Genomic DNA, 23,691 nt, shown 5'->3' on the forward strand with positions numbered 1-23,691 from the left:
AACACGCCCGCGCGCCCCCCCCAAAGAGCTGCCTGCTGCCCCCTTAGCCCAGCCTGTCCGTGACGCTACACCACCCAGCCCCTTGTCCTCCTCTATCACACTCCCGTCTCTACTGTCTGCCTGTCTACACCTCTTCGCTGCAGAGTACACCCTCCACGATGCCTGCGCGGAGTCACAGCCGTGCCACGACGCCTGGGCCCGGCCGCGGTCGCACTGCAACGCCGGGCCTCCTGTTGCAGGACACAGCAGCAGCAGCTCCAGCAGCTCCCCTCGACCTCGTCCAGGCCATCACCCTGCTCACCTACCGCATCAACTCGACGGCGCAGGACCTCTTCCTGGGCGCGCAGCAGCCGGCCATCTTCTCTGCAGAGCTAACCTGCGAACAGGTCATCGTCGGTCTCGCCGCGCTCCAGTCGGCCGTCTCGGACCTGTCGCGCGCCTACATCAACCACGCCAACACAGTGCTCAACCGCGGCCCGTCCTCCATCGACATCGGCGGCCTCAACTCGCTGCTCGAGAACGGCATCTTCCCGTCCAGCGTCACGGGCGGCGGCGGCGGCGGCGGTGGTGCAGATGCCGACGGCGGTGTTTCTGCTGCCGAGGGGGCTGGCCGAGCAGCGAGCCCGGGAGCGCGGTCGGTAGCTGGCACCAAGCGCAAGCGAGTGCATGACCCCAATGCGCCGAAGAGGGCGCTGACCGCGTACTTCCTGTACATGAAGCATGAGCGAGCCAACATTGCGGCCGAGCTGGGTGCGAATGCCCGGCCAAAGGAGGTGGCCGACGAAGGGACCCGTCGCTGGGGGAAGATGCCTCCCCAGGAGAAGCAGGTAGGTCTCTCTCTCACAGTCTTAGGTCTGAGTGTATTGAGTATGCTGACTGCCGGCAGAAATGGAAAGATCTGTATGCTCAGAATCTGGCCGTCTACAACGAGGAGATGAGCGCGTACAAGGCCAGCCTGCCGCCGGGACACAAGGTCGACAGCACGGTGCCAGCCACCCCCAAGCCAGCCAAGGCAGCAAAGACGTCAAAGTCCAGCAAGCCATCGACCAAGGAGGCCGCTCGGCACGAGGACGACGATCACGACGCGGCCGCTGAGCAGCAGCTCCAACAGGCGGTCCGCGAAGCCACCACCGAAGACACCTCCTCCGAGTCCGCAGGCTCGTCAGAAAGCGAGGCAGAGGCGACTCCCACCCCGTCTCCGCCCAAGCCAACGCCCAAGTCGCAGAAACGTCGCCAGTCCAAGGCCGCTGCTCCAGCTCCAGCTCCAGCTCCAGCTCCAGCACCGGCGCCTGTCATCGAGACGCCCACGCCAGCCACCAAGAAGTCGTCGCCCGAGAAGAAGGAGAAGGAGAAGAAGAGCAAGAGCAAGGACAAGGACAGACGGGCCTCTGCTGCGAACGTTGCTGTCGAAGTGGCCTCGCCCGCCCCGGAGCCCCCCAGGTCCGAGAAGAAGGCTCGCAAGAAGCGCAAGAGCGCCGTTGACGAGTGAGCAAACCTGTTTTTTTCTCCTCCTTACTGTGTTCCCTGTCTGTATCTTTTGCCTTTCCCCCCCATCTGGCTTGTCTGTGTTTATATTCTAGCTGTTGGCCGTTGGTTCTGCGTCTGTCATCTCATGTCCAGTCCGTTAGTTATCTGTACTCCCAATAAAAGTCTTCTCTTGTCTCGACCTCCTACAAGCCCCATCTCGGCCTCTCCCTTACAAAAGTAAACAAGTAACGCCGGCTACAGCTGGGACTTTTTGCTCTCAAGCTAGCGGCAGCAGGCCTCGGCAGGCGACAGCGAGCCAGCGCGGAAAGTCGGCAGGATCTGCTGGGCCGTCTTGTTCCTCCATGCAACAACACCTTCGATATCCCCAGATCAAGATCTCGCTCGTATAGCTATCGATAGACAAGAACTAGACGACAGCAAGGAGACGCCCTCCAGGCCGACCAGGAACCAGCAGCTCGATCGTGCTTGGCTTGCAAGATGCGCCTCGTCCCCCGAGAGGTGCGTTGACGCTGACTGGCCGCCGCCTCGTCGCCAATGCTTGGGGCTGCTCCATCCCATCCTTTGCCCCGGGCGAGACGAGCAGCGGCCATGAAGTCCATCAAGTCCATGAAGTTCATGAAGTTCATGAAGTCCATCAAGAAAGACTCAATTGACTGACTGTCTACTTGTTGCAGCTCGATAAACTCACCATCTCGCAGCTGGGCTTCCTGGCGCAGCGGCGGTTGGCAAGAGGCGTCCGTCTCAACCATGCAGAAGCCACGGCATTGATATCCTCCAACCTCCACGAGGTGAGCACCAACACGATCTATATACATATATACATTGAGATCTAGTTAGCTGATCGAGATAGTTGATCCGGGATGGAAACCATACGGTGGCCGACCTGATGGCCATCGGCAAGTCGATGCTCGGCCGCCGCCATGTCCTGCCCTCCGTCGTGTCCAGCTTGACCCAGCTGCAGGTCGAGGGCACCTTCGTCTGCGGATCGTACCTCGTCACCGTCCACAATCCCATCTGCTCGGACGACGGAGACCTCGAGAAGGCGTTGTACGGCAGCTTCCTGCCCGTGCCACCAGAAGACCTCTTCCCGGACCCGGACCCGGAAGAGTACCTGCCCGAACGCATGCCGGGGGCCGTCGTCGTGGTCAAAGAGTCCAAGATCGAGCTCAGCCCCGGACGCAGGAGAATCAAGCTGCGTGTCACCAGCAAGGGAGACAGGCCGATACAGGTCGGCTCGCATTACCATTTCATCGAGACCAACCCCCAGCTCGAGTTCGACAGGGCCCAGGCTTACGGCTTCCGTCTGGATATACCCGCCGGAGCATCCCATCGGTTCGAGCCCGGAGAGTCCAAGACCGTCCAGCTCGTCGAGATTGCGGGCCACAAGGTCATCAAGGGCGGCAATTTCCTGGCAACTGGTGAAATCAATCATGGTCGCAAGGACAGGATCCTCAGCCGTATCGCCCAGGCCGGCTTCATGCATACCCCGGAGCCTACGGCCGATGCCAGCTTGATCAAGCCGTATACCATGACCCGCGAGGCTTATGCGCGCACGTTTGGCCCCACGACCGGTGACCTGATCAAGCTGGCTGCTACGGACCTGTGGGTGAAGGTCGAGAAGGATCTCACCAGCTACGGCGATGAATGCACCTTTGGCGGAGGCAAGTCGCTGAGAGAAGGCATGGGACAGGCCACCGGCAGACATGCGCATGAAGTGCTCGACAGCTGCGTTACCAATGCCGTCATCCTCGACTGGTCCGGCATCTACAAGGCGGACATCGGTATCAAGGACGGCATCATCGTCGGAATCGGCAAAGCAGGAAACCCAGATGTCATGGATGGCATCACTCCCGGAATGGTCATCGGCTCATCTACAGACATCATCGCCGCCGAGAGGATGATCGTCACCGCTGGCGGTATCGATACCCACGTCCACTTCATCTGTCCCCAGCAGGTAGACGAAGCGCTCTCGTCCGGCATCACGACCATGCTGGGAGGCGGCACCGGTCCCTCCGAGGGCAGCAATGCAACTACCTGCACCCCGTCTCCAAACTCCATTCGCCAGATGATACAGTCCTCCGACGGGTTCCCCATGAACTTTGCTTTCACCGGTAAGGGCAACGATAGTGAACCGCGCGGTCTCAGAGACCAGATTCGTGCCGGCGCCGCTGGGCTCAAGATACACGAGGACTGGGGAGCTACTCCCGCCGCCATCGACAGCTGTCTTTCTGTCTGCGACGAGCTCGACGTCCAATGCCTGATTCACACTGATACCCTAAACGAATCAGGCTTCGTCGAGCAGACCATCAAAGCTCTCAAGGGCAGAGTAATTCACACCTACCACACCGAGGGTGCTGGAGGCGGCCATGCCCCCGACATCATCTCTGTCTGCGAACACCCCAACGTCTTACCTTCCAGCACCAACCCAAGCAGACCATACACTCTCAACACTCTAGACGAGCATCTGGACATGGTAATGGTCTGCCACCACCTGTCAAAGGATATACCAGAGGACGTAGCCTTCGCCGAGTCACGTATTCGCGCCGAAACCATCGCTGCCGAAGACGTCCTTCATGACATCGGCGCTATCAGCATGATGTCCTCTGACTCTCAGGCCATGGGCCGTTGCGGAGAAGTCGTGCTTCGAACGTGGCATACCGCCCACAAGAATAAGCTGCAGCGCGGTGTTCTGCCTGAAGACGAAGGTACGGGATGCGACAACTTCAGAGCCAAGCGGTACGTGAGCAAATATACCATCAACCCAGCCATTGCCCAGGGCATGAGCCATGTCATCGGCAGCGTCGAGGTGGGCAAAGTAGCAGACCTGGTGTTGTGGAAGTTTGCCGAGTTCGGCGTCAAGCCTAATCTCACCCTCAAGAGCGGCATGATTGCCAGAGCACAGATGGTATTTTATTTGCCCCTTTCCCTCCGATCCTCACACCATCTAACTATTCTACAGGGCGATGCAAACGGCTCTATTCCGACCATTGAGCCGATTCTGTCAAGACCTATGTGGGCTGTACGTGTCTCCCCCAACCCCCTTTTAGTAGCATATTTATCTCCATATTAACTTCTCTCTAGAGCTGTCTACCAAATACATCCATTATCTTCGTTTCTCAGTCGTCTGTTGATGACGGCGTGATCGATACTTACGACATCAAGAAACGAGTCGAACCAGTCAAGAACTGCAGAAACATAGGCAAAGAAGACATGAAGTTCAACGACACCAGGCCGAAAATGCACGTCGATCCAGAAAGCTACGTAAGTTTCCCGCCAAGCCACATGCATGCATGCTCTGACTGAGGTACATTGGCTAATGCTGTACAGACCGTCGAGGCAGATGGAATGGTATGCGATGCGGATCCAATCGATATCCTCCCCCTATGCCAGGACTATTTCATATACTAGGCTCCAATCAAGCAAGGGTGGTAATTTGAACGAAGCAGGCGGCGGACATGAAGAATCTTTCCTAGCGAGTTTTTTTTTTTTTTTTTTTATCTTATATCATTCATTTATATATAGTTTATACGTTATGTTGTGCTAGTTATGTTATATCGACTTTCGGCTTTTCAGTTTTAGGAAATATCAAGAATGTCACTGCATATGCGCGTGTAAGGGGGTATCATATAAAAACACCAGAAGCATAAGCCATGTATGTATGTGCCTATCACAACTCTATCTCCGGATGAGTATGGTCATCCACACTTATCAATGGACACGTATTCGTCCAGGCCTGGTATGTTCCTTTCTTCGCGGCTCGATACGCAGCCACGCGCAGCTCTTTCCTGGCACGCGAGCTGGCTTCGGGTCTGCAGGGTCCAGGAGGGCCAGAGTCAATATCTGTCTCCGGGCCGGGAGCCGATGAAGGAACTAAGATGGTATCTGCCGGATTTTGGTTACAATTCTCCGCCGGTTTCACTATTATAACATGAGGCTGAGACTGCGGCTGGGGTTGGGAGTAGAATGCAGAGGACGATAGAGAAACGATGCTTTCGCCGTCATTATTGGTATTTTCACCATCATCACCCTCGTCATCATCATCCTCCTGGTCCTCTTCATTGGTAGTCGTGGTGAATGTGCGAGAAACACACAAGCTAAGCTGCAAGTCTAGCTCCTCCTGCTCTATTTGCAGATCTCGCTGAGAAACCGAGGACTGCGAGTGTATTTGGGCCTCCTCCGAATCCTTAGATACATGCAGCTGGTGCGAAGTCGGCTCAACATCCGGCTGTGAATCGGTAAAAGAAGGCAACAGAAAGTTTATCTCGTCATTTTGGTAGTCTTCAAGCATAGCTTGCTTTATTGCCTTGAACCTCGTTGCCGGAGACTCTGATGATTGCGCAGTCAACTGGGTTGGGAACGAGGTGGGATAGTCTGCTAGAGAGTCTTCGAGGTCTTCCTGCTCCCCGGTTTGAGAAAGATGGTTTATGTCCTCTTGCGGCTGGCTTGAAGTTAGCTGCAGCTCGAGTTTGTGCTGTGAGTCTGCTGCTGAGGGCTGGCTGGAGAGAACTTCGGATTGAGCATCACTTCCGCGCTTTTGACGCTTTGAAGGCCGAGGGTTTCCTTCTCGCATCCTATTGTCATGACGGAATGTGCTGCTTGAGCATAAATGGCCGAATAGGGACCGCATGGAGACTCCCTCGGTCCAGGTAAGGGGGTCAACTGTGCATGGGTATATGTCCCTAGGCCTGAATGCTCCGACGAGCTGGCATAGTTCAGAGTAGCAGGAGTGGCGGGAGTAAGGAAACTTCTGTATTGCGATGGTTAGTTGTAATTTCTTGTGAAAGGGGGGTAGGTAAGACAGGCAAACTATGCTTACAATGGTATTTGGTAAGGACTCCTTTTCCTTCTGCTTCAGGCCTTGCCCGATGGTAGTGACAAGCTTTGCAAGGGTTATCTCTTCTTCATCTTTCAATCCGTATTCGCCCAAGGAGATAGCTGCTCTCGTAGACTCGTACGCCCTAGATAGAGTCGAGACTACCAGATCCCTTGTGTCTGGCTCCTTTATCTGCTCCTTACACAGGTCTAGAAAACGCTTAAAGGTTGCGTGATCAGGCAGTTCGAGTTCGTGGCTCTGCTCGAGATCTCCTTTTCCACCTCCAGCCCCGACCTCGGGTATTTCATAACCGTCTTGAGTTCGTGTGACAATGGGAGTAATGTCGACTGATTTCCCAGACGTTATTCGCGAGCACATCACCCCCGGTTCGCAGCTGTGGACGCGGGCGGACGGATCGTTTGTCAAACACCCCGGAACAGAGGAGTTGCCGAGTCTGAAGCCACAAAGGTAGAGGGAGTCGTCTACCCCAAAGCCGGTTCCTGGTCTAGAACTCAGCGAGTTATACAATCTATATTGGTACCTGTCGACGTGTATCTGTCAAAGCAAATGTTAGCAGCAAGGCCTAGAATAGCCGATTAGTGAGGATCTGCCTACCTTTGTGCCCAAGGCTGCTGAGAGAGCCAGCCATACGTCCTCGTAGCCAAATGTCCAGCTACGAAGGTAGAATATAGTGTCCTCGGGATACCCCTTAATTTTACTGAGTAGTTCCCGTATGCCTTCTGCCTTTGAGGGGAAGACCTGGTGGATATCTGACTTTGTAGCAAAGGTGGTATCAAGATATATAGTGTCTAGACGGCGGTCCCCCATGTTGTACGGTATTAACACTGGATTTCTAATAAGGCTCTGTACCCACCATGCTTCAGCTGGAGAGACGGTCAGCAAGTATATTATTGAATAAGAATATTGAGATTAATCAGCCTATAAGCATGAGTTATTGACCTTACCTCTGATGTCACCTGTATATAGTATTGCCTTGCCATCGCCTTCTATGAGGAACATGACAGATCCAGGACAGTGATTAGCATCGAATAGGGTGACTCTTATGGTGTTTCCAGGCATAAGCTCTATTTCCGTCGGGACCTGCAACGGAATTGGTCTCTATAGTGGTACTGTTAGAACCAATATCAAGTAGCCGTCACCCAACGGCATAAAAACATCCTCACCAGTAGCTTTGCCAGATGTTTGTAATGCTGCTTTCTAGACTCTAGAATCCCCTTGGCAAAGTTCATCCGATGGGGATATTTTTCAATACGCAAGAGAATCTACGGCCGTTAACAATGGGATATATCAAGCGGTTAGCCAGTGCCAAATGTGTCCGCTTACTTCTCTGGTGGCCGCGGAGCAGTAGACAAACGGGGCTCTGAGGGATTCCAGCCCCACGAGATGGTCACTGTGGACATGGCTGAGGAAACAGGCCAGCGGTGCAGGCCACTCCGGGTGCTTGCGGAAGTTGTCGACTATCAGCCTGTCAGTCAGATCTTGCCCTTCTCTCAGCTGGCGATGTTGGAGCTATCACTTCTTATATACGGAAATTCTGCAGGCAGTGTCAGCAGCTACGAAGGTGAGCAGAGAGTGAGAAGAGGCCAAACCTTCGACGATGCCGTTAAACGTCGACATTTATGCGGCGTCTCAGCAGTGTCTACTCGGCGCTTCTATCCATGCATCTTCATGATGTTCTTATACTCGAGTTTGGTTGCCCCGGCTGGAGGTCGCTGCCTGGCGGTCGTTTTTTGGTTCAGCTTCACGCCAAGCCACGCTTCGACCTCGAGCTTCTTCACTGCTTTCAACGACAAACTACGGCTGCTGCTACTGTTACTACATCGTACCAGCGTTATAGAACGGATTGCTAACATTGACGTCTAGGTAACCGTCGAATGCTACTCCATGTACCCCGTATCACAATGCTTATCGGCGATCAAAGCCTCTGGTCCGGGCAGAAGGACGGGTTGGACAACCATCCAAACCGTCACACATCAACAAGGGGAAAAGGGAGACGAGGAAGCCAGAACGAGGCCAAAGAAGAAAAGGGGAAGAGCAGATAAAGGGCAGGGACTAGACCTCGGCTGCTTAATTAATTAAAATTGGCATAAGTCCTGACGGAACATTTTTACCCACCCTGAGAGCGCAGGAGATCAGACCTCAGTCGCTTCAAAATAAGGTCCGGGTGTGCTCGTATATCGGACCGTCGAGCGTCGATGATAGGGCTGCTGCCACCTCCATTTGCCACGAATCTGATGCCTCACCCAAGGTGCCAGTCAGACAGTCAGACGCCAGAAGAAAAGAGCTCACGACACAAGGAAAAAGAGGGTCAGCCAGTGAACTAACGACCCGGTCAGTTAGTCAAGGACCCAACCAGCTAACTAGTGACTGACTGACTGACTTGCTGGCATGGGGCATGCATCCGGTGCTGCTGGTCTTTTTCCCCCTTCGCTTCTCCACTGCAGAATCTGCAGGCCAACCACGCAGCTCGAGAAAGCAGGAAAAGGAAAAGGCAGCACAGGCTACTAGAGAGCCCACGTCTGCCGGCCGACGGGGGTTTGTTCGGTGGGAGACTCTCTTGGTCTGGCTTTTTATTCACACTCTCCACGGCGAGTTAGCCCAAGTAGATGTAGCCACGAAGCTGCTGCTGTGCATGGTGGACCGGGGCAGATTGTATATAAACCCCCAATTCTTTGGACAAGGCGATTGCCCACGGATAATTAACTATATAAATGGGGACACGCCGTAGACCATCTCCGTCTTTTTTCCCTCTTCTTTTGTCTTGAGAGATCACGGCTCGACTGACCCTGAGTATAACTAAATGGACTGAGCAGCTGGGTAGAAGTGAGTGTGGAGTGTTGTATACAGCAGCATCCCCGTCCTCAGATGACCTTTTTCTTCGTTTCACTGACCAGTGCCACCCGAGCTCAACTCCAGGCTTCTTCCTCTTATTATCCTTCCTATCCTTCTTATTTTCTTACTTCTTCTTCTTCTTCTGTCTTCTCTGCCTTTCTCTTGTGCGCAGACGGCGTGTCCATGCCCTCGTCAGCAGCTGCAGCAAACGTCAAACACCAGCACCAGCAGCTATCTTGATAACCGCAGGACAGGAGAAGAGGCCCCCAAAGGACGGCTGTCGATAACTAACCTAGTGTGAGCTCTGTCTTATTTGACCTTGTTTGCTTTTTCCTCTGCGTCTCTATCAATCTTCGACTCTGGCTATTTGCTTGGACCCCCAGACAGCCCCGGCGTTCTTTAGTTATATAACCAACGCTATATCCGATCATCCCTCCCTCTGCCCCAGAAGGCCAGGGACAGACAGTTCTGGCTGCTATATAAGAAGCACAAGAGCTTCCTTTTTGCCGCCTTCTCAGCAAGATCAGCCTTGTCAAAAAGGCCTGTCAAAAATAAAAAATTAGAGCCCGGCAGAAGAAAAGGCTCTCCATCTCGTCCTGCTTAACTTTTACTCTGCCCTCTCTACATCCCATCTCTCTGCCTCCTCCATCCCCTGGAAGGAAAAAGAAAGAAAGACGACGGAAAAGCAGAAAAATAGCGAGAAGGAAAAGGAAAAATAAAAGGAGACGCCAGCGAATAGACTGAGCAGCTCGATCGTCGGGCTGGAGCGTCTCGGGAAGACATAAATACTCCTCCTGCTCGCTCGCCGGCCTGCTGGGTTTGTCTGTCTTCTACTGGTCTCCTGCGTCTTGCCTGCCACCCCCCCTGACTCTGTCTCTCCCGCCTACATCGAGGCTGAGCTGCAACTAAACAGCGATCATAGCGGCAGACGGGACAGCTCAGCTTCTCCTCACTGCAAGGGAGAAGACAGCCTTTCGCATCCATCTATCTCGCTGCTCCTTTCGAGACCGTCCTGAGAGTGGCAGAAGAATCAAGCAAGCTCCGGCCTAGCAAGCTCACCTCCTGGTCAAGTCCGAAGAAAATCGCCGAAACGCTACCAGCAGCACCAGCTCCAGCGCAGCCATGCATAAGCCCTCGCTCACTCACCTGGTGTACAACGCCCTCTTCAGCAAGCCTCGCGGCAATGACCCGTCCTCCTTCTCCTCGCACATCACCAGAAACCTCGTCCCCGAAGTGCGAGTAGAGACATCGACCTTCTATGGAACGCTCGACTGCATTGAAGCTCAGTATCCCGGCCTAGACTACTCGTATGGCCCTCATCGCATGAGACTAGGCCGTTTCCACCACCACAAGAAGCTGTTCAAGGTCTTTGACGAGCTCGGGCTGACCGAGGCCGAGATCTCGTCCCTCTGTCGCTGGGAGGGCACAAAGTCGGCCAGAGAACGGTACGAGCGAGATACCGGCATCAAAGTGCGAGACACCACCGCAGACGAGATCAAGCCTGCTGCTCCGTCGATGCCGCCTACGCTCCACGTACATGCTGCACCCGTACGAGAAGCGAGCGAAGCCGAAGAAGCAGAGGTAGCAGCGGTTGAAGAGGACGACGAGTGCTGCTCTTCCTCTTCCTGTCGCTCACAGATCATTGACGGACCCATACTGCCTAGCAACGCCGGATCAGACACCAACGGACCCATTACCGGTGAGAGCGGGACTGAGGATAGCAGCAGCGACGAAGACCTGGAGAGCTATGGAGTGGCCCTGAACGAACACCTCCTGGAAGCCACTGCAGCCCGGGAGCGTGGGATCAACGTTGCCCTTGATGAGATATGGGAGCAGTGGCTCAAGGAGGCTATCGAACGGGGTGGTTATACCGACATGCTCGATGCCATTCGTGAAGGACGAGCCATCGACTTTACACAGAGAGGTGTGGCCGTACACCAGCATCACCAGCACCACCAGAGCCACCACCATCATCAGCACCAATACCATCATCCACATCTTGCAGGGCCAGGATCACCCAGTCCTGCATATCGCAGCTACTCTGCCGGCTCACCAGCCATAAACAGTGACATTATTCACTCCATAGCACCGATCTCAACCCCTTCTACGACCGTCTCAGCCCAGCCATCAAGAGACCTCCACCACCACAGCTGAAAAACCTCGTTTCGTTCCTTTTTTTCTACCGCTTTCGTTTTATCCAGGCATTTTACCGGCGCATTGATACAGGAGACTTTCCCCTTATTGTTTTACTGTCTCTCTCTCTCTTCTCTTCGATTCAATTTCGATTAATGGTGTTTATGGGACTGCTTCTTCTCGACACTACTAGCGTTCAAGCGAGCATCTCGCTCTCTGCAGTCCCGTACTCCTTATCCTCGTCTCATCTCAGCTCTTCTCTTCGCAGAACCTTTTTACGTATTCCCCAAGACCTTATGGCTATGGATAGATCTGTTCTCCTGTTCCTCTTACGCCTCGTTATCTCCGCTGCTCGCTTTTTCTCTCTGAAGCTTCATATAACGACTCCCTTTTCAGCTTCCTTCGGCATATATTCTCGTTCCTTTTATGATATCCCTGAGCGCCAGCATGCGATGCTCCTATCTATATGTTCCTATTCATATTTCTATTTACTTCCTTGATAGTGGCCTTTGCATTTTTAATCTTTGTTCATTGCATTTTTATGCTCTAGCAAGGCTTATTTAATATTGTATTTAGCCTGTTTGCAATCAGGGGAACAACAGTTCATTCTCACCTTCACACGTTCATTGTAGAAAAACTGACTACGGAGTATGTCAATTATATATCACTTAGCATTCCATCTGACTTGTTTAAGTGCTTGTATGTTGGTGTACTTGGAGTTATCTCTTCTCTATCTCTGTATACCTAATAATAAAAGAATAGGTACCTAAAGTCTGTGAATTTTTACGTTCACGTGATCGGTAAAATAATTATTCCGCTCCTACGTAAAATGTAACCAATCATAAATTTTATAGGAAAAAGCTGACTGGCCCGTCCAGACAACCAATCAACACCACCCCGTTGCGAAGCATAAGGGGGTATGTGGTGTTGATTGGTTGAATGGGTGGGCATAAATTGAAATATATATTCTTAGCCAATAGGAATACCTAGTTGATACCCGATGAATAACTAATTTGTAATCCAATAGAAAGTAGTAAATATCTCTTTTCTCTATAGCGAGCGTAGCGAGCGCAAACTGGCTTGTCAAGTAAATAAGAATATAGTTAGCTGGTCCTGTGGTTCATGTTCTGACATAAACTTGTCAGCACGTGACAACAGTCCTTGGCAAAAACTTTCCATCGCGTTTAAGTGATGATATACAAACGTATACATGTATCAGAAAGGAGGATGATGATATTGAGGATCTATCGAATGTGCTAAAGTAAGGTGTAGCGAGATAAGATGACTAATACAAAAAACTGACAACATGACAAGAGTTTGTCTAATTGACCAAGATACCCCCATGAGAGAGTAGCTTTCGGTTAATATTCGCTCACTCGGCTCTCAAAGATTGAACAATCCCAGGCATCACTGCCACCATGGAAACAGTCCCGCAAGAGATCTTTCTAACTATTCTTGATTACATCGGAAAAGAGAAACACCATTTAAAGCCATATCTGACCGTTTCTCGTCGCTGGCAGCGCGTTATTGAACGGTTCTTCTTCAGAAGTCTCGAGATTAAGAACACTAGGCTATCTACGTTTGCCAGTCTCTTCCGTGAAACCGAGGCCCATCGCAAAGCTCTGATTGAGTCACTTGATTTCCAGGTTCTTCTACCAGCCTACGACGGGGATAATTACCATCAGCATGAAGAGGTCAACAATCAAGTATTCTCCACTGCTATTCTTGAGCTATTCCAGATGCTTGAGACCTTTAGTGAGGATGAGAATGTCAAGAGAAATATTAGAAGGGGTGATGGGCTGCGGTTATCTATACGCTATATATTTTCGCCGAGCGATAGCTTCTATCATCTGGACCATTTCGCTGGAATTAGGGGGAGATATATCAAACTCCTGAACCACGAAAGGTTGCCTATCCTCTCATGTGTATCTGACTTTTTTTCTCGCCATGGTCACGAATCACGTATTTTAGACCCTGCATCAGGCATTCTTATTTCAGGCAAGCTTAAGGGTTTACAAGTCTCTGCTAAACAATATGATGACCATCGAGAGTATATTGGCGACGAAACCCGGAAGATAATTCGGCCTAGTATGTACAATATGCTTATACATCAGATAAAATTCACAATTTATACCAATACCTGGTTTAATAGCCTTTACAAATGCCCTCTCTCTATATACCCATTCCTTAAGGAAGTTTAAGCTTGAAATGGAGTACTCCGACCCACCGGATGAAGCAATTGATCCTCCGAATTATGTCCCATCTTCCTCGCTAGTGGGCCCAATGAATCTTGCATTCCACGAGTTCATTCAGCGAACAGGCGTTTCGATAGTATATATTAACGGAAGTCATATTATCTCACCAGACTCCTTCTGGCCATATGATAACTTCAAGCCGGCTCCGGCACCATTTTGGCCAAAATTAAAGGAGCTATGTATTTCGATATCGTCAGCTACTCCCAATGGGGAGTGGTACTTTATGGGCGATTCAAAAATTGCTTCCCATTCTGAGTTTATAGGGGCTACTAGTAAGAATGATACCCAGGTATCTTATAGCAACGAGGATTCTGAGAACACATTTCGCAGTATTCCAAATCCTGAGAGGATGGACCCCCTTCTAATAGCCATGGCACAGGCTATCCGTTATGCACCCTCTATTAAGCGAGTTGACCTATGTTGTACCAACCCACCGTTATCCCCAAAATTTATCAAAGTCGCAGGCTTTAAACGGCAATTTGACATTCATTATCGTACTAGTGGCATGGAGAGCCCATTCTTCCAGGTCCACAAATCCAGATGCCTAGCTTTATATGTGATGTACAAGACTGGCGCCCTAATAAGGATGTTGAGAGGTATTGGATGGAGGCATTGGGTCCCGACGGAGAGATAGTTTATCGATAGCAGCCCCCCACTATCTAACCTACTTGGACAAGACCTGATATCTTTGGATTTACTTCATTCCCTATTCTCAAATGTTAGTGTAAAGGAGACGAGGATAAAATAGATGATGGGTGTTTTTAGCATGCTATACAAGTATATGATTTAGATATATGGAATCTGTTATAAGCTTTATTTGAAACATATACCTTTAATAACTGCAAAGTAAGTACATATTGAATATAAACTAAAGCTAAATAGGACTCATTGAGAATTTATTTAATGGTGCAAGGGTGTAACTTAGCTTTATACCTGGGTGCTATCAACTGGGGTAAAGTGCCTAAAACTGAAAATGTGCATGATGAGATAGTATTAAGATAGCTTAATTAACTAGTCTTCTAACTATGATAGTTACATAGTCCCCAAATTTCCTACATCTGTAAAATCCTAATTACATTTCAGAAAGGATTTCTCCATTCCACTTTCTTAATACCTGTACGCTTTTTCTGCGCTTTTATGATACTGAATAACCTTCTCATATCTCTATGATCTTTGTTCATCTTCGACTTATCCACCTTTTCCAACTCCTTCCTTGCTGCTACCATAGCATCATAGTTGGCGGCAAAAAACTTATTGTGGCTGTGGAGGAGTCCTGTCTCTCCATTTGAAATGAGCTGGAGCTCGACATGCAGTTCTAATCATTGGCAGCAGGCTGGGATGTAGCGTTGAAACAGGCTAGGCAGCCGTAACTGGGGGCGGCTCTACTCTGGAACCATTTGCCAGTGGGATTATCAAGCGTGGTGCGAGCGTCACCCTCTCGTCATATTGGATATTGACATTTGCAATAAAGGGGCGTAAAGGCCTACTGTCCAATCAGTCCGGTGTGGTTGAATATCAGCGGTTAGGGCGATATCCATTAGCTAGTTAGTTATGTGTTATGGTTAACTATGTTTGTTTGCTGTCAACGTAAAAACACCTTTCCTTCAATGACTACTAACTGGCTGGCCGTACCTTGACAAACGAGCTCGAACGATGCAACAGGTTCACAGCTACAACCCACTGGAAGTCTAAAACAACCGGGAGAGAGTTATGTCGCCCTTATCGGGTCGTTCTCTTTCCTCTACGTCAGGAACCGCGATTGAATCATGATCAAAGCCATCTTCTACAGCCGATTCGACACTCAGTCAGGCATGCCAACGTCCCCCGTCACCATCACCACCACCGACTCACCCTTCATACATCAAGTAGACATATACTAACACAAGCGGTACAGGCCCCAAAGTCGTTCACCAAGTACCTGATGGAGCTATCGTTCCCTCTCCAACCGCACCGCCGGGATCTTCTCCCCTCTTTAGCTTCTCAGACGTCTCTTTCTTCGTCATCCCTCGACAGGAGCTGTGCGGGAATCTCATCCACGTCTGCACAGGCGGACACAGAATACTCGGATCCCCCGTCTGCATGAAGTCGCCTCGCTACGACCGGAATGAATTCATATTTAACTTCTGCATTGTGCTGAGCGAAGAGGACGAATGGGGGACCTACAAGAGTGTGGTGCAGAAGTTGGCGCATCTGATGTGCGGGCTCGAAGAGCAGTCTGGCTTCTTGTCGAAAGATACGTCCAAGGACGGAGAAGGCAAGGTATATAGCCTGTGCGAAACGCTGATGGAGGATCTGAATAATTATTACGAGTGCATGATTCCAATTGGTACGCTACCCTCAACCTTGGCTACCTGGTTAGGCCATCAGCTGCTGTATGCTGACTGCTATACCAGATGAATTGAATACCCTTAATGTCAAGCTGTTTCCCCTATACCCTTCGCCGCCTATCGTCAAAGCATGGCATGTTCCCCTTTTCACTGTTCGGTGTGAGACCTTCATGGATGAGAACTGGGACCTGACTATGAGAAGGGTATGATACCATCTTCTTGTGCCTCATCGTTTGAATCCTACTAATGTTCAACACAGATAGTTCCGTATATCAATGGTATCAATAGCGTTCGGAAAATATCCATTCTATCTGATGCTGATTTCACCCTTACCTGCCGCGCAATACGCCATCTGATATACTACGGATGTGCATTCCTTCTGGATATATTCTCATTCTCCGCCATCTATGCTCCAACTGCGGAGTTTAGTTCTACTATCGTCACAGACAAAAAGATGCAGTGTGAATGTGCACGGTACGTTAACATACGGTTTTCACCCATTAGTGAATCTTCGCCTGTGATTAGACCTACTTCTACCCTGGGCATATCTTCATCTGCATCTAATCTTCAAAGGGCTTCGCTATCACACTCCAGCCATAAGGTATCTGTACCCAATGACGATCCTTGGGTGGAACATGACAGCATCTGGCCAAAGATCGATACTTCCATCCCGTCTACTTCCGGCGAGGGCTCAAGTAAATTTAACTCGAGAACAATCGTCGATGGAGTCGGTCTCATAGAGCTATACTCGAGCTTAAAACAAGGCCAGACCGTGAAACAATGGTACCTAAAGCATATGCGCGAGCTTGCAAATATTGACGTCCGCCGTTTTATCACCTTTGGTGTCATCAAGGGCTTTTTGTACCGAGTGCATAAATATCCCTTTGCTACTGGAAGGGTTATACAAAACACCCACCAAAGAAGGCAGTCAAACCACTTCCCTTCAACTTTTCCTATTGCGGGTTATTCCCTTGGTGCAGCAACTGACCGGAGCGCCCACCCGTTCACCCGTGACCGCCTAGGCTCTACAGCTGGTGGTATTGACCCCCTGTCAACGAGCAAGCCACTATCGAAAAATACATCTACCCTCTCCCCTCGAAGCCGAGCACGTAACCGTCGCTCGCTTCATCGCTACGATGACGAGGGTAACGATGGTGATGATGACGGGTTTGGGGATGATGATTCGGAGGGGGAGGAGGACGGCGAGGCAGGGGACTATGGTATAGACAACAAGACTCTTGCCAAATATCTCGACGGAACTCATTGCTTTGATGAAATATGCACGGAACTTGAGGTCACTGATAAGGAGCTTACAGCTAGACTAAAGCGATACCCACGGGAGGTTGTGATCATCCACTCGTAAAATTTATACACCATCAGTTAACTAACCAATCCCCATAAAAACTACTATGTATCTCCGTGTTAATTCGTTATACTCTCTGCCGGCGAGATTGTCATCTTCATATCCCACGAGACGCCAACCCTACATCTATCCACCCTATGTATGACTCACAGTTAATCCCCCCCCAAAAGAAAATAAATAAATAAATAAATAAATAAACACGGAGAACGCCGCGTGAAGTGATTCTGTAATTCACTCTTGCTCTTCATCCCATCCTTCCAATTCCGCCTTCTCTAAATCTGCCATTGCCGTAGGTTCCCAGATACTCTCGTCTTTACCAGGCACAGTAGACTTACAGTCCTTAAAGACCGGACCAATGCAATCGATCCATCTCTTGCGACGGTCCATAAGGGTACGGGCCATGTCACCAATCCCAGGTCTGCCAACACCAGCCGTGCTAACAGGATGACTGCCTCCACCTGCACCACCGGGCCGATGTTTCGCATGAGAGCCTTTCTTGCTCTTGCCTAGAGTACGTGTTCGTTTAAGATATGCCTGCTGTACCTGAGTATCCAGATCGTCGAGTATGGTGCTGTATTCCTGGTAAGCCAACCGTTCGCGAGCAATATCTAATAAGCGAGTTTTCCGTGCGCCATTAATGATCATTTGTTTCTTAAGCTCTGATTGAAGGATACGGAGCCGTTCGGCAATATCGTCATCATAGTGGGCATCATAGTCTGGATTGTCCTCAGGCCCCAGGAAGCCGATATACCGAAGCTCTGCCTTTAATCGTTCGTCAAGCTGGGCATGGTCTAGCTTGGCGGCTGGAACCTTGAATCCGCTTAAGGAAGATTCAGGGAATGAGGTGGCTGAACTTAGCTGCTTTGGCTCCGTGTCTCCATTTTGCTGGTCAATATCCATTGAGCCGTCAGCATTTATATTTCCGTTTGCGGTTGACTCTTCGTTCCCAGGTTGACCTGCATCATCAGGAAGGGTACGATGCTCGTAACGTAAAAGAGAGTATAATCGACTAAGCATAGGAGGAACTGAAACCTGGTCTGTCTCACAGGTTTCATCTGTGATCTGGTCAATACTACCCCTACCCTGATTTAGGGGCAACTTGTCTCGGTCCTGGCTTATTGAGTCCATATTTATACCATCCTCTTCAGCCCAAATGTCACTATAATGTTTTTTCCCACGACGGGGCATTAGGAAGGGAGTAGCACGATCGCCCTATACAGTCAGATTTACTGTGGAATTGAAAAGAATTCACGGTGCAAGGTTCGTACCTTTTCCTTTAAGAAAGCTATGTCCTCCTCCGTAAGGGGTCGGACATATGGTTCTAGGTATGTTGCAAAAGTATTGGCGCTGACTTGGTTCGTGGGTTTCGCATTGCTAAAATCCTTATCCGGTGGTTCACCAGCCATCAAATGCTTCAAGTCGGATTCAGGGAAGCTTGCAACGCTATATATCTTCTTCTTCTCTTCAACTGACATATTGGGTGTGACTTCTCGAATATGGTATACTGTAGGGTCGTCAAATTGTAAAGGGTCGGGCCCAAAAACTTGATATTGATGGACGGCGGGAGCAGGTTCTGGTTGATGGGATTCTGAACTGTCTACGGACTCGGGGCTTCCTGCGGTTGAACCAGCAGTAGCAGGGGGAGGCGAATGGAAAGAAGGTGGAGACAGAGATGATGCGCTTGACGGTTGATTTCGTACCCTTTTAGGTGAGCCGACAGGGGCGTCTTTACTCCCTCTTTTATGGGACACTATAAGCCGTACGTTAATAATCTGGGCGGACTCATGAAGCTCCAGAATCGAGATTTATAACTCCATCGACATCATTGCTGGACTCAACTTACCATCAACTTTCCCTTCAGGTCCATCTTGTCTTGCAACACCATGGGCACCATGGGAGAGCGGTCTCTCGTCCTTCGGGATGATTTTCTCTTTCCGCTTTTTTATCCTACCTCCCTTAAGAATTCGTGAATCCTCTTCATCATCATCTGCCTCTCTTTTCATTCGTAATTTCTCTTCAGTGTCCCTGTCCACCTGTTCCCGTTCTCTCTGCTCTTCTAGCACCTCTTTTCGCTTTTGCGACAGCTCTCTCATGCCAGCATTGCATGCATCTTCTCTGGTCTCTGCAAGCTGCCCTAGAGTCTTCAATTGTTCCACCAGGGATTCGAGTGTTCTCTGATCCGGAATCTGACCTACTCCTCCAAATTTCTCAAGAACGTCGGAATACTGCACGCCAGTCGGCACGAGCAGCTTGGAGACATCATTATCGAGGTAGCCCGTGGATAAGCCAATCCCGGTAACTGTACTGGCGCTTGTGCTGAGCGCAGAGCTGGGTGTGGTATTGCGGCTCCTGGAACCTCTAGGCTCGCGGCCTTTGCCCTTGTTCTTATTCCCGAGACCTGGCGGCATCGCGCTGTTCAAGCGTGGAGGTGGCGATCGGAGAATGTGAAGAAAGCTCGGGAAACGCAGCAAATCTTCCACTGAGCTTAGATCGTCGTTCAAATGGAAGGCGGGGATGTATGATAGGTACCGATGGGTAATAGTAGGTTGCGCTTCGTCGATATCAAGTTCAGCGTGCGGCTTCGCGTTCTGCTTTGGTTGTCGTTGAACAAACTTGCCGCACTGACGCCTCCATGCCCCGTTTTCTGGAACTGGCCCGTGCTGAACTTTATTAGCAATCACTTTATCTTACATAACACACGACCTTATTCTGACACGAGAAAAAACGACTTCTCAAGCCACCACCTTCTGACACGACAGAGCGAGCACCCAAGATGCGAATACAGTTACACGAAAGAGAGAGATAATCCATAACTTGCTCCATGGGTGCTTGTGATAGACGAAGATGCTGAGACAGACCCCTTTAATTGACAGTTTAGAGATTTTTCCTACGGCTAACATGCTCAAGCTCCCCTCTGTTTCTCGACAGCTGGTTGATGATTCGCTGAAATGACCTGACTAATACCTCTCAATGCTGGCTTGAAAATGACAAATCAATATCCTTTTACATAAGGGTGTTTTCGATTGCGGTTCCAAACTGTGTGATGGAGGTAAAGTCTCACCTGAAACCAGTAGGGAATCATGCTGTGGCTTAGACCCCTTGGAGCTTCGACTGTTTGACGGAACACTTCATTACCAAATCATAACTAGTGATCATCCATGGCAACAGCTCCGTGTTGCCGAAAATCCCGAAATTCACACATCGAACTGGCAGTCATTATTGAGTGTTGAACACGGAAAAATGAGTGATTTGGAAACAAATGCGCCCACCTGGTGGCGTGAACACGCCATGTATGGAGTAAGCGTGGCATGCTTGTAACCGAAAGCTTGCAGCCATCTTTAACAGAAAAAAGACCCGACCGTATTCAATGGACTCGCTGTCTTTGGGATTCAATGACTAGCAAGCGAACGTCTTGTTTCTGAAACAGTGAGAAGTGGCAACCCTCACGGGCAAATACTGCTGTTATTGGAGTTGAAGTCGCTACTACTTATATTATCGCCTGAATAAATGCTCTACATACACTCCTGGATCGATTCAGCCTGTCCGAAAGTGCCTGGTACTGCTGGTGATCTAGAGCTTGATAAATATAGCTCTCACCCTCAAGTCTCGTGGGCCTGCGAGCCAAGCTTTAAACGCTGATCAGGCTGGGTGTTGGAGCAGTCCGTCTGGGGCACATCTTCTAGCGCTCTCCGCGTCTCAGTCCCGGCTTTATTACTCGGATGAACAGAGTTGGTCCCGCATCACTTAATCGCTGGCATGCCTGCTTGCCTGTGAAGGATTTTTTGACAAGTTGATCGCCATCTTCCTGGCTTGTTTCGTACCTGAGTGCTCCGTACCAGCCTCGAGGTGACACCATCCTTGAATTTGATTAGCGCTGAGGATTAGATTTTGTCATCGTATTCAAGCGAGGCAATCCTAGCCCCAGTATAAAGTGCGCAGGCTGTGGTGTTTGGGCAAAATGATTTGCGGCTGGAGACGGGGCGACTTATAAATGCTTAATCACATCCCCAAGATCCGCCCGCCCGTGCTGGATATATTTCTTATGATAAAATAATAATTTCCTCTGTTGCAACTCTCGGATTGTATCGGTGGGAAAGTTGTTCGTGAAATCGAGCCGAAACCGGAGTGCTCCCTTCACATCGTACTTGGGCCCTAGCCCTGGTGTTATATCCTGATATCTCATGGGTAAGTCTGGTCTGGTCGGCCCGGCTCTCCCATCGACTTTCGCTCACGCAATGCCGCTTAGCATCGAGCTCCTTTCGAGTCGGCACACTGGTTTTACCAGGAGAAACATGCGACTCTCCACTACCTCTAAATGTATGGTCATCTCCAGGTTCATCGCGGACCGCCGAACACTCAAATGCTTACATGAGCCCTGATTTAGGATACCGTCTCTTATCAACTCGATCTTGGTGACAATCTTGTGACGCTTTCTTCAAATGGACCTGGAGAGTCTATCAGTGGGTTACTATATGTGCCCGAGCTCTCCAATGATGCTTGCAATGAGGAGGCAAAGAGCCTGATTCCGCCCAATGTTACCCGACGTTCTGACTTCCCTAAACCCCCGTGTGCGCTCATGGCAATCGCTCCTTGGATATCGCCGAACTGTACTCTCGCATTCTTGGATGCAGCAAACAATGATCGTGTAGTTGGTACTGTTCTTTATATTCCCAACAACTCAACAAGCAAACTGCCGATGGGAAATGGTACTATATGGAAGTTGGACGAGGACGATACCTGGAAGTTGAACCACCCGTTTCCGGTATATGCTATTCCCGGAGCTTATGGAAAGCAACTAGTAAATGAAATCGCCCTATACTCTGGAAATTTGTCGTCCGTACCACATGGAGATGCACTTAGCAGCGAATATGGTCCCAAGGCACGTGCAAGGATTTTTGCTCGGGTTGATGTTGGTAAGGGAACTCTGTCGCTTATGCTCCGAGGTGAATATATTTATTGACATCCTTCTAGCGCGAGGCCGGAGTTTGATGCCAAACTTATGGATATTTCTTCTGGCAGTTCTCGGAGTACTTATTGTCATTATCATCATATCATCGATTTTAATGCGGTACATCCAAAGACGACGACGTCTGTCATTGCAGCGCAGGATTCAGGCAGGGGAGGTGGATTTGGAGATGCTGGGCATCAAAAGAATGACTGTGCCTCAGCATATCCTTGATAAAATGCCTCTCTACACTTACTCTAATGACGGGAATATTATGACTCCTGCACCAGCCGTCACAACAGTCTCACAAAACATTGACCAAGCACCGTCACCTTCCACCCCAGACAGCAAGAAGCCTGCTGTTATACGGAGCTTTGTTTCGCACCTGTTTGGTAACTCTCGAGGGTCTACTGCACTTGCGCAAGCCAAAGGAGGAAAAAGAGCAGATACTCGGACTCAAGCTTTGCCTTCCAATCAGGGTGTTGGTCAACTCACATTCTCGCAATGCACATGCCCCATTTGTCTCGAAGATTATGTCTCTGGAGAAACTACTGTTCGGGAACTCCCATGCCGACACATATTCCATCCCGGGTGTATTGATACGTTCCTACTGCAAAATAGCAGTTTATGTCCGGTGTGCAAGATCAGTGTCCTTCCAGTTGGATATTTTCCGGAAACGGTAACAAACTTGATGGTTCGTCAAGAACGACTTGCTAGAAGAATACAAGAAGAACGGGAGCGACAACGAACCAATCCGAGGACTAATACACCAATTATTCCGCTAATAAACCTTCCACAAAACTTGCGCAATAATACAGCAGATAGTACAGAGCGGCAAGAGGCAATGCGTCAAAGAGCAGTTGCTATGCTTGGTAACGAGAGGATGGCCGAAGATGAAGAGCGAGAACGAGCTGCTGCCAGGCCAAAATGTACGAGCTTAAGTTTCCATTCCTATCATGCGGTATTCCCCTTCTTCCTCATCCTGTCAGTATCTAACTTTCTTGATTAGGGCTTAAAGTTGTACACCGATTATTCCCCATTCTCCGATAAGACTGCATTACTATTCCATTACCCCGACATTTTATACCAGGAATTTTTCCCCTATTCTTTTTTTTTTTTTTTTTTTTTTTTTATTTTCACTTCCTGTTACGTTTCCTTGTATATGCATGTGTCAGGGAGGATGATTACTGGGGTTATGGCGTTGGGTGGCTGTTCATGGACCCAGGGTAGTTTATAAGGATTTTTGTATATTTGACATGAGCATTTCTCTCGTCGACGAGTGGAAAGGTACATACGATATGATAGCGGCGTTCTGCATACGCTAATGACGATTTAATGATATTTTGTGATCTATGTTATTACTCCTTTGAGTCTTATGGATCGTGTTACTTTCTATGAGGGTATTGCTTATATTATGGGGTTCAACATCCTGGAACGCTTGGAGAGTATTGATGGAGAGGTTCCACCTTGTGAACAACTAACGTCGTGGTACAGTTTGTACACTTTTGGCCTCA

The 23,691-nt window shown here is 49.8% G+C and overlaps 9 protein-coding genes across 9 annotated transcripts in view; 7 read left to right on the forward strand and 2 right to left on the reverse strand.

The window, feature by feature from the left end:
- The window catches only part of TERG_05790 (uncharacterized protein), a 2,084-nt gene extending 379 nt beyond the window's left edge, over positions 1–1,705 (forward strand). Inside the window, exons 2-3 of the mRNA XM_003233873.2 lie at positions 387–827; positions 887–1,705. Of these exons, the coding sequence (XP_003233921.2) occupies positions 387–827; positions 887–1,489 (1,044 nt within the window). The 3' untranslated portion in view covers positions 1,490–1,705. The remainder of the gene's footprint in view (positions 1–386; positions 828–886) is intronic.
- Positions 1,706–1,772: 67 nt separating this feature from the next.
- TERG_05791 (urease) lies at positions 1,773–4,896 on the forward strand (the record flags this gene model as incomplete). The annotated part of the gene is made up of 5 exons (XM_047748495.1): positions 1,773–1,986; positions 2,163–2,276; positions 2,339–4,507; positions 4,570–4,749; positions 4,816–4,896. The coding sequence occupies exons 1-5, from the start codon at positions 1,966–1,968 to the stop codon at positions 4,894–4,896; spliced, it is 2,565 nt and encodes an 854-aa protein (XP_047604478.1). The 5' UTR covers positions 1,773–1,965.
- Positions 4,897–4,995: 99 nt separating this feature from the next.
- Positions 4,996–7,551, reverse strand: TERG_05792 (uncharacterized protein; the record flags this gene model as incomplete). Its single annotated transcript, XM_003233875.2, has 5 exons — positions 4,996–6,235; positions 6,305–6,856; positions 6,917–7,185; positions 7,267–7,420; positions 7,486–7,551. 5 exons carry the CDS (start codon positions 7,549–7,551, stop codon positions 5,156–5,158), a joined length of 2,121 nt encoding a protein of 706 aa, XP_003233923.2. The 3' UTR covers positions 4,996–5,155.
- Positions 7,552–7,705: 154 nt separating this feature from the next.
- TERG_12338 (uncharacterized protein) lies at positions 7,706–8,185 on the forward strand (the record flags this gene model as incomplete). The annotated part of the gene is made up of 1 exon (XM_047751307.1): positions 7,706–8,185. The coding sequence occupies one exon, from the start codon at positions 7,706–7,708 to the stop codon at positions 8,183–8,185; it is 480 nt and encodes a 159-aa protein (XP_047606690.1).
- Positions 8,186–9,699: 1,514 nt separating this feature from the next.
- On the forward strand, positions 9,700–12,192 carry TERG_05793 (uncharacterized protein). Its single transcript, XM_003233876.2, has one exon. It carries the CDS (start codon positions 10,277–10,279, stop codon positions 11,306–11,308), a length of 1,032 nt encoding a protein of 343 aa, XP_003233924.1. The 5' UTR covers positions 9,700–10,276; the 3' UTR covers positions 11,309–12,192.
- Positions 12,193–12,705: 513 nt separating this feature from the next.
- TERG_05794 (uncharacterized protein) lies at positions 12,706–13,488 on the forward strand (the record flags this gene model as incomplete). Its single annotated transcript, XM_047748496.1, has 1 exon — positions 12,706–13,488. The coding sequence occupies one exon, from the start codon at positions 12,706–12,708 to the stop codon at positions 13,486–13,488; it is 783 nt and encodes a 260-aa protein (XP_047604479.1).
- Positions 13,489–15,916: 2,428 nt separating this feature from the next.
- TERG_05795 (uncharacterized protein) lies at positions 15,917–17,232 on the forward strand (the record flags this gene model as incomplete). Its single annotated transcript, XM_003233878.2, has 2 exons — positions 15,917–16,072; positions 16,129–17,232. The coding sequence occupies 2 exons, from the start codon at positions 15,917–15,919 to the stop codon at positions 17,230–17,232; spliced, it is 1,260 nt and encodes a 419-aa protein (XP_003233926.2).
- A 231-nt stretch (positions 17,233–17,463) lies between these two features.
- Positions 17,464–19,640, reverse strand: TERG_05796 (uncharacterized protein; the record flags this gene model as incomplete). Its single annotated transcript, XM_003233879.1, has 3 exons — positions 17,464–18,444; positions 18,501–18,982; positions 19,076–19,640. 3 exons carry the CDS (start codon positions 19,638–19,640, stop codon positions 17,464–17,466), a joined length of 2,028 nt encoding a protein of 675 aa, XP_003233927.1.
- A 1,816-nt stretch (positions 19,641–21,456) lies between these two features.
- Positions 21,457–23,276, forward strand: TERG_05797 (uncharacterized protein). The gene has a single exon (XM_047748497.1). It carries the CDS (start codon positions 22,035–22,037, stop codon positions 23,184–23,186), a length of 1,152 nt encoding a protein of 383 aa, XP_047604480.1. The 5' UTR covers positions 21,457–22,034; the 3' UTR covers positions 23,187–23,276.
- The last annotated feature ends 415 nt before the right edge of the window (positions 23,277–23,691 follow it).

Source organism: Trichophyton rubrum (assembly GCF_000151425.1).
Source record: "Trichophyton rubrum CBS 118892 genomic scaffold supercont2.6, whole genome shotgun sequence".
In the NCBI taxonomy this organism is placed as follows: domain Eukaryota; kingdom Fungi; phylum Ascomycota; class Eurotiomycetes; order Onygenales; family Arthrodermataceae; genus Trichophyton; species Trichophyton rubrum.

What these genes read in the sequence shown, in the direction of transcription:
- TERG_05793 (XM_003233876.2), top strand. Translation starts at nt 10,277, where the DNA reads ATGCATAAGCCCTCGCTCACTCACCTGGTGTACAACGCCCTCTTCAGC.
- TERG_05797 (XM_047748497.1), top strand. Translation starts at nt 22,035, where the DNA reads ATGAAATCGCCCTATACTCTGGAAATTTGTCGTCCGTACCACATGGAG.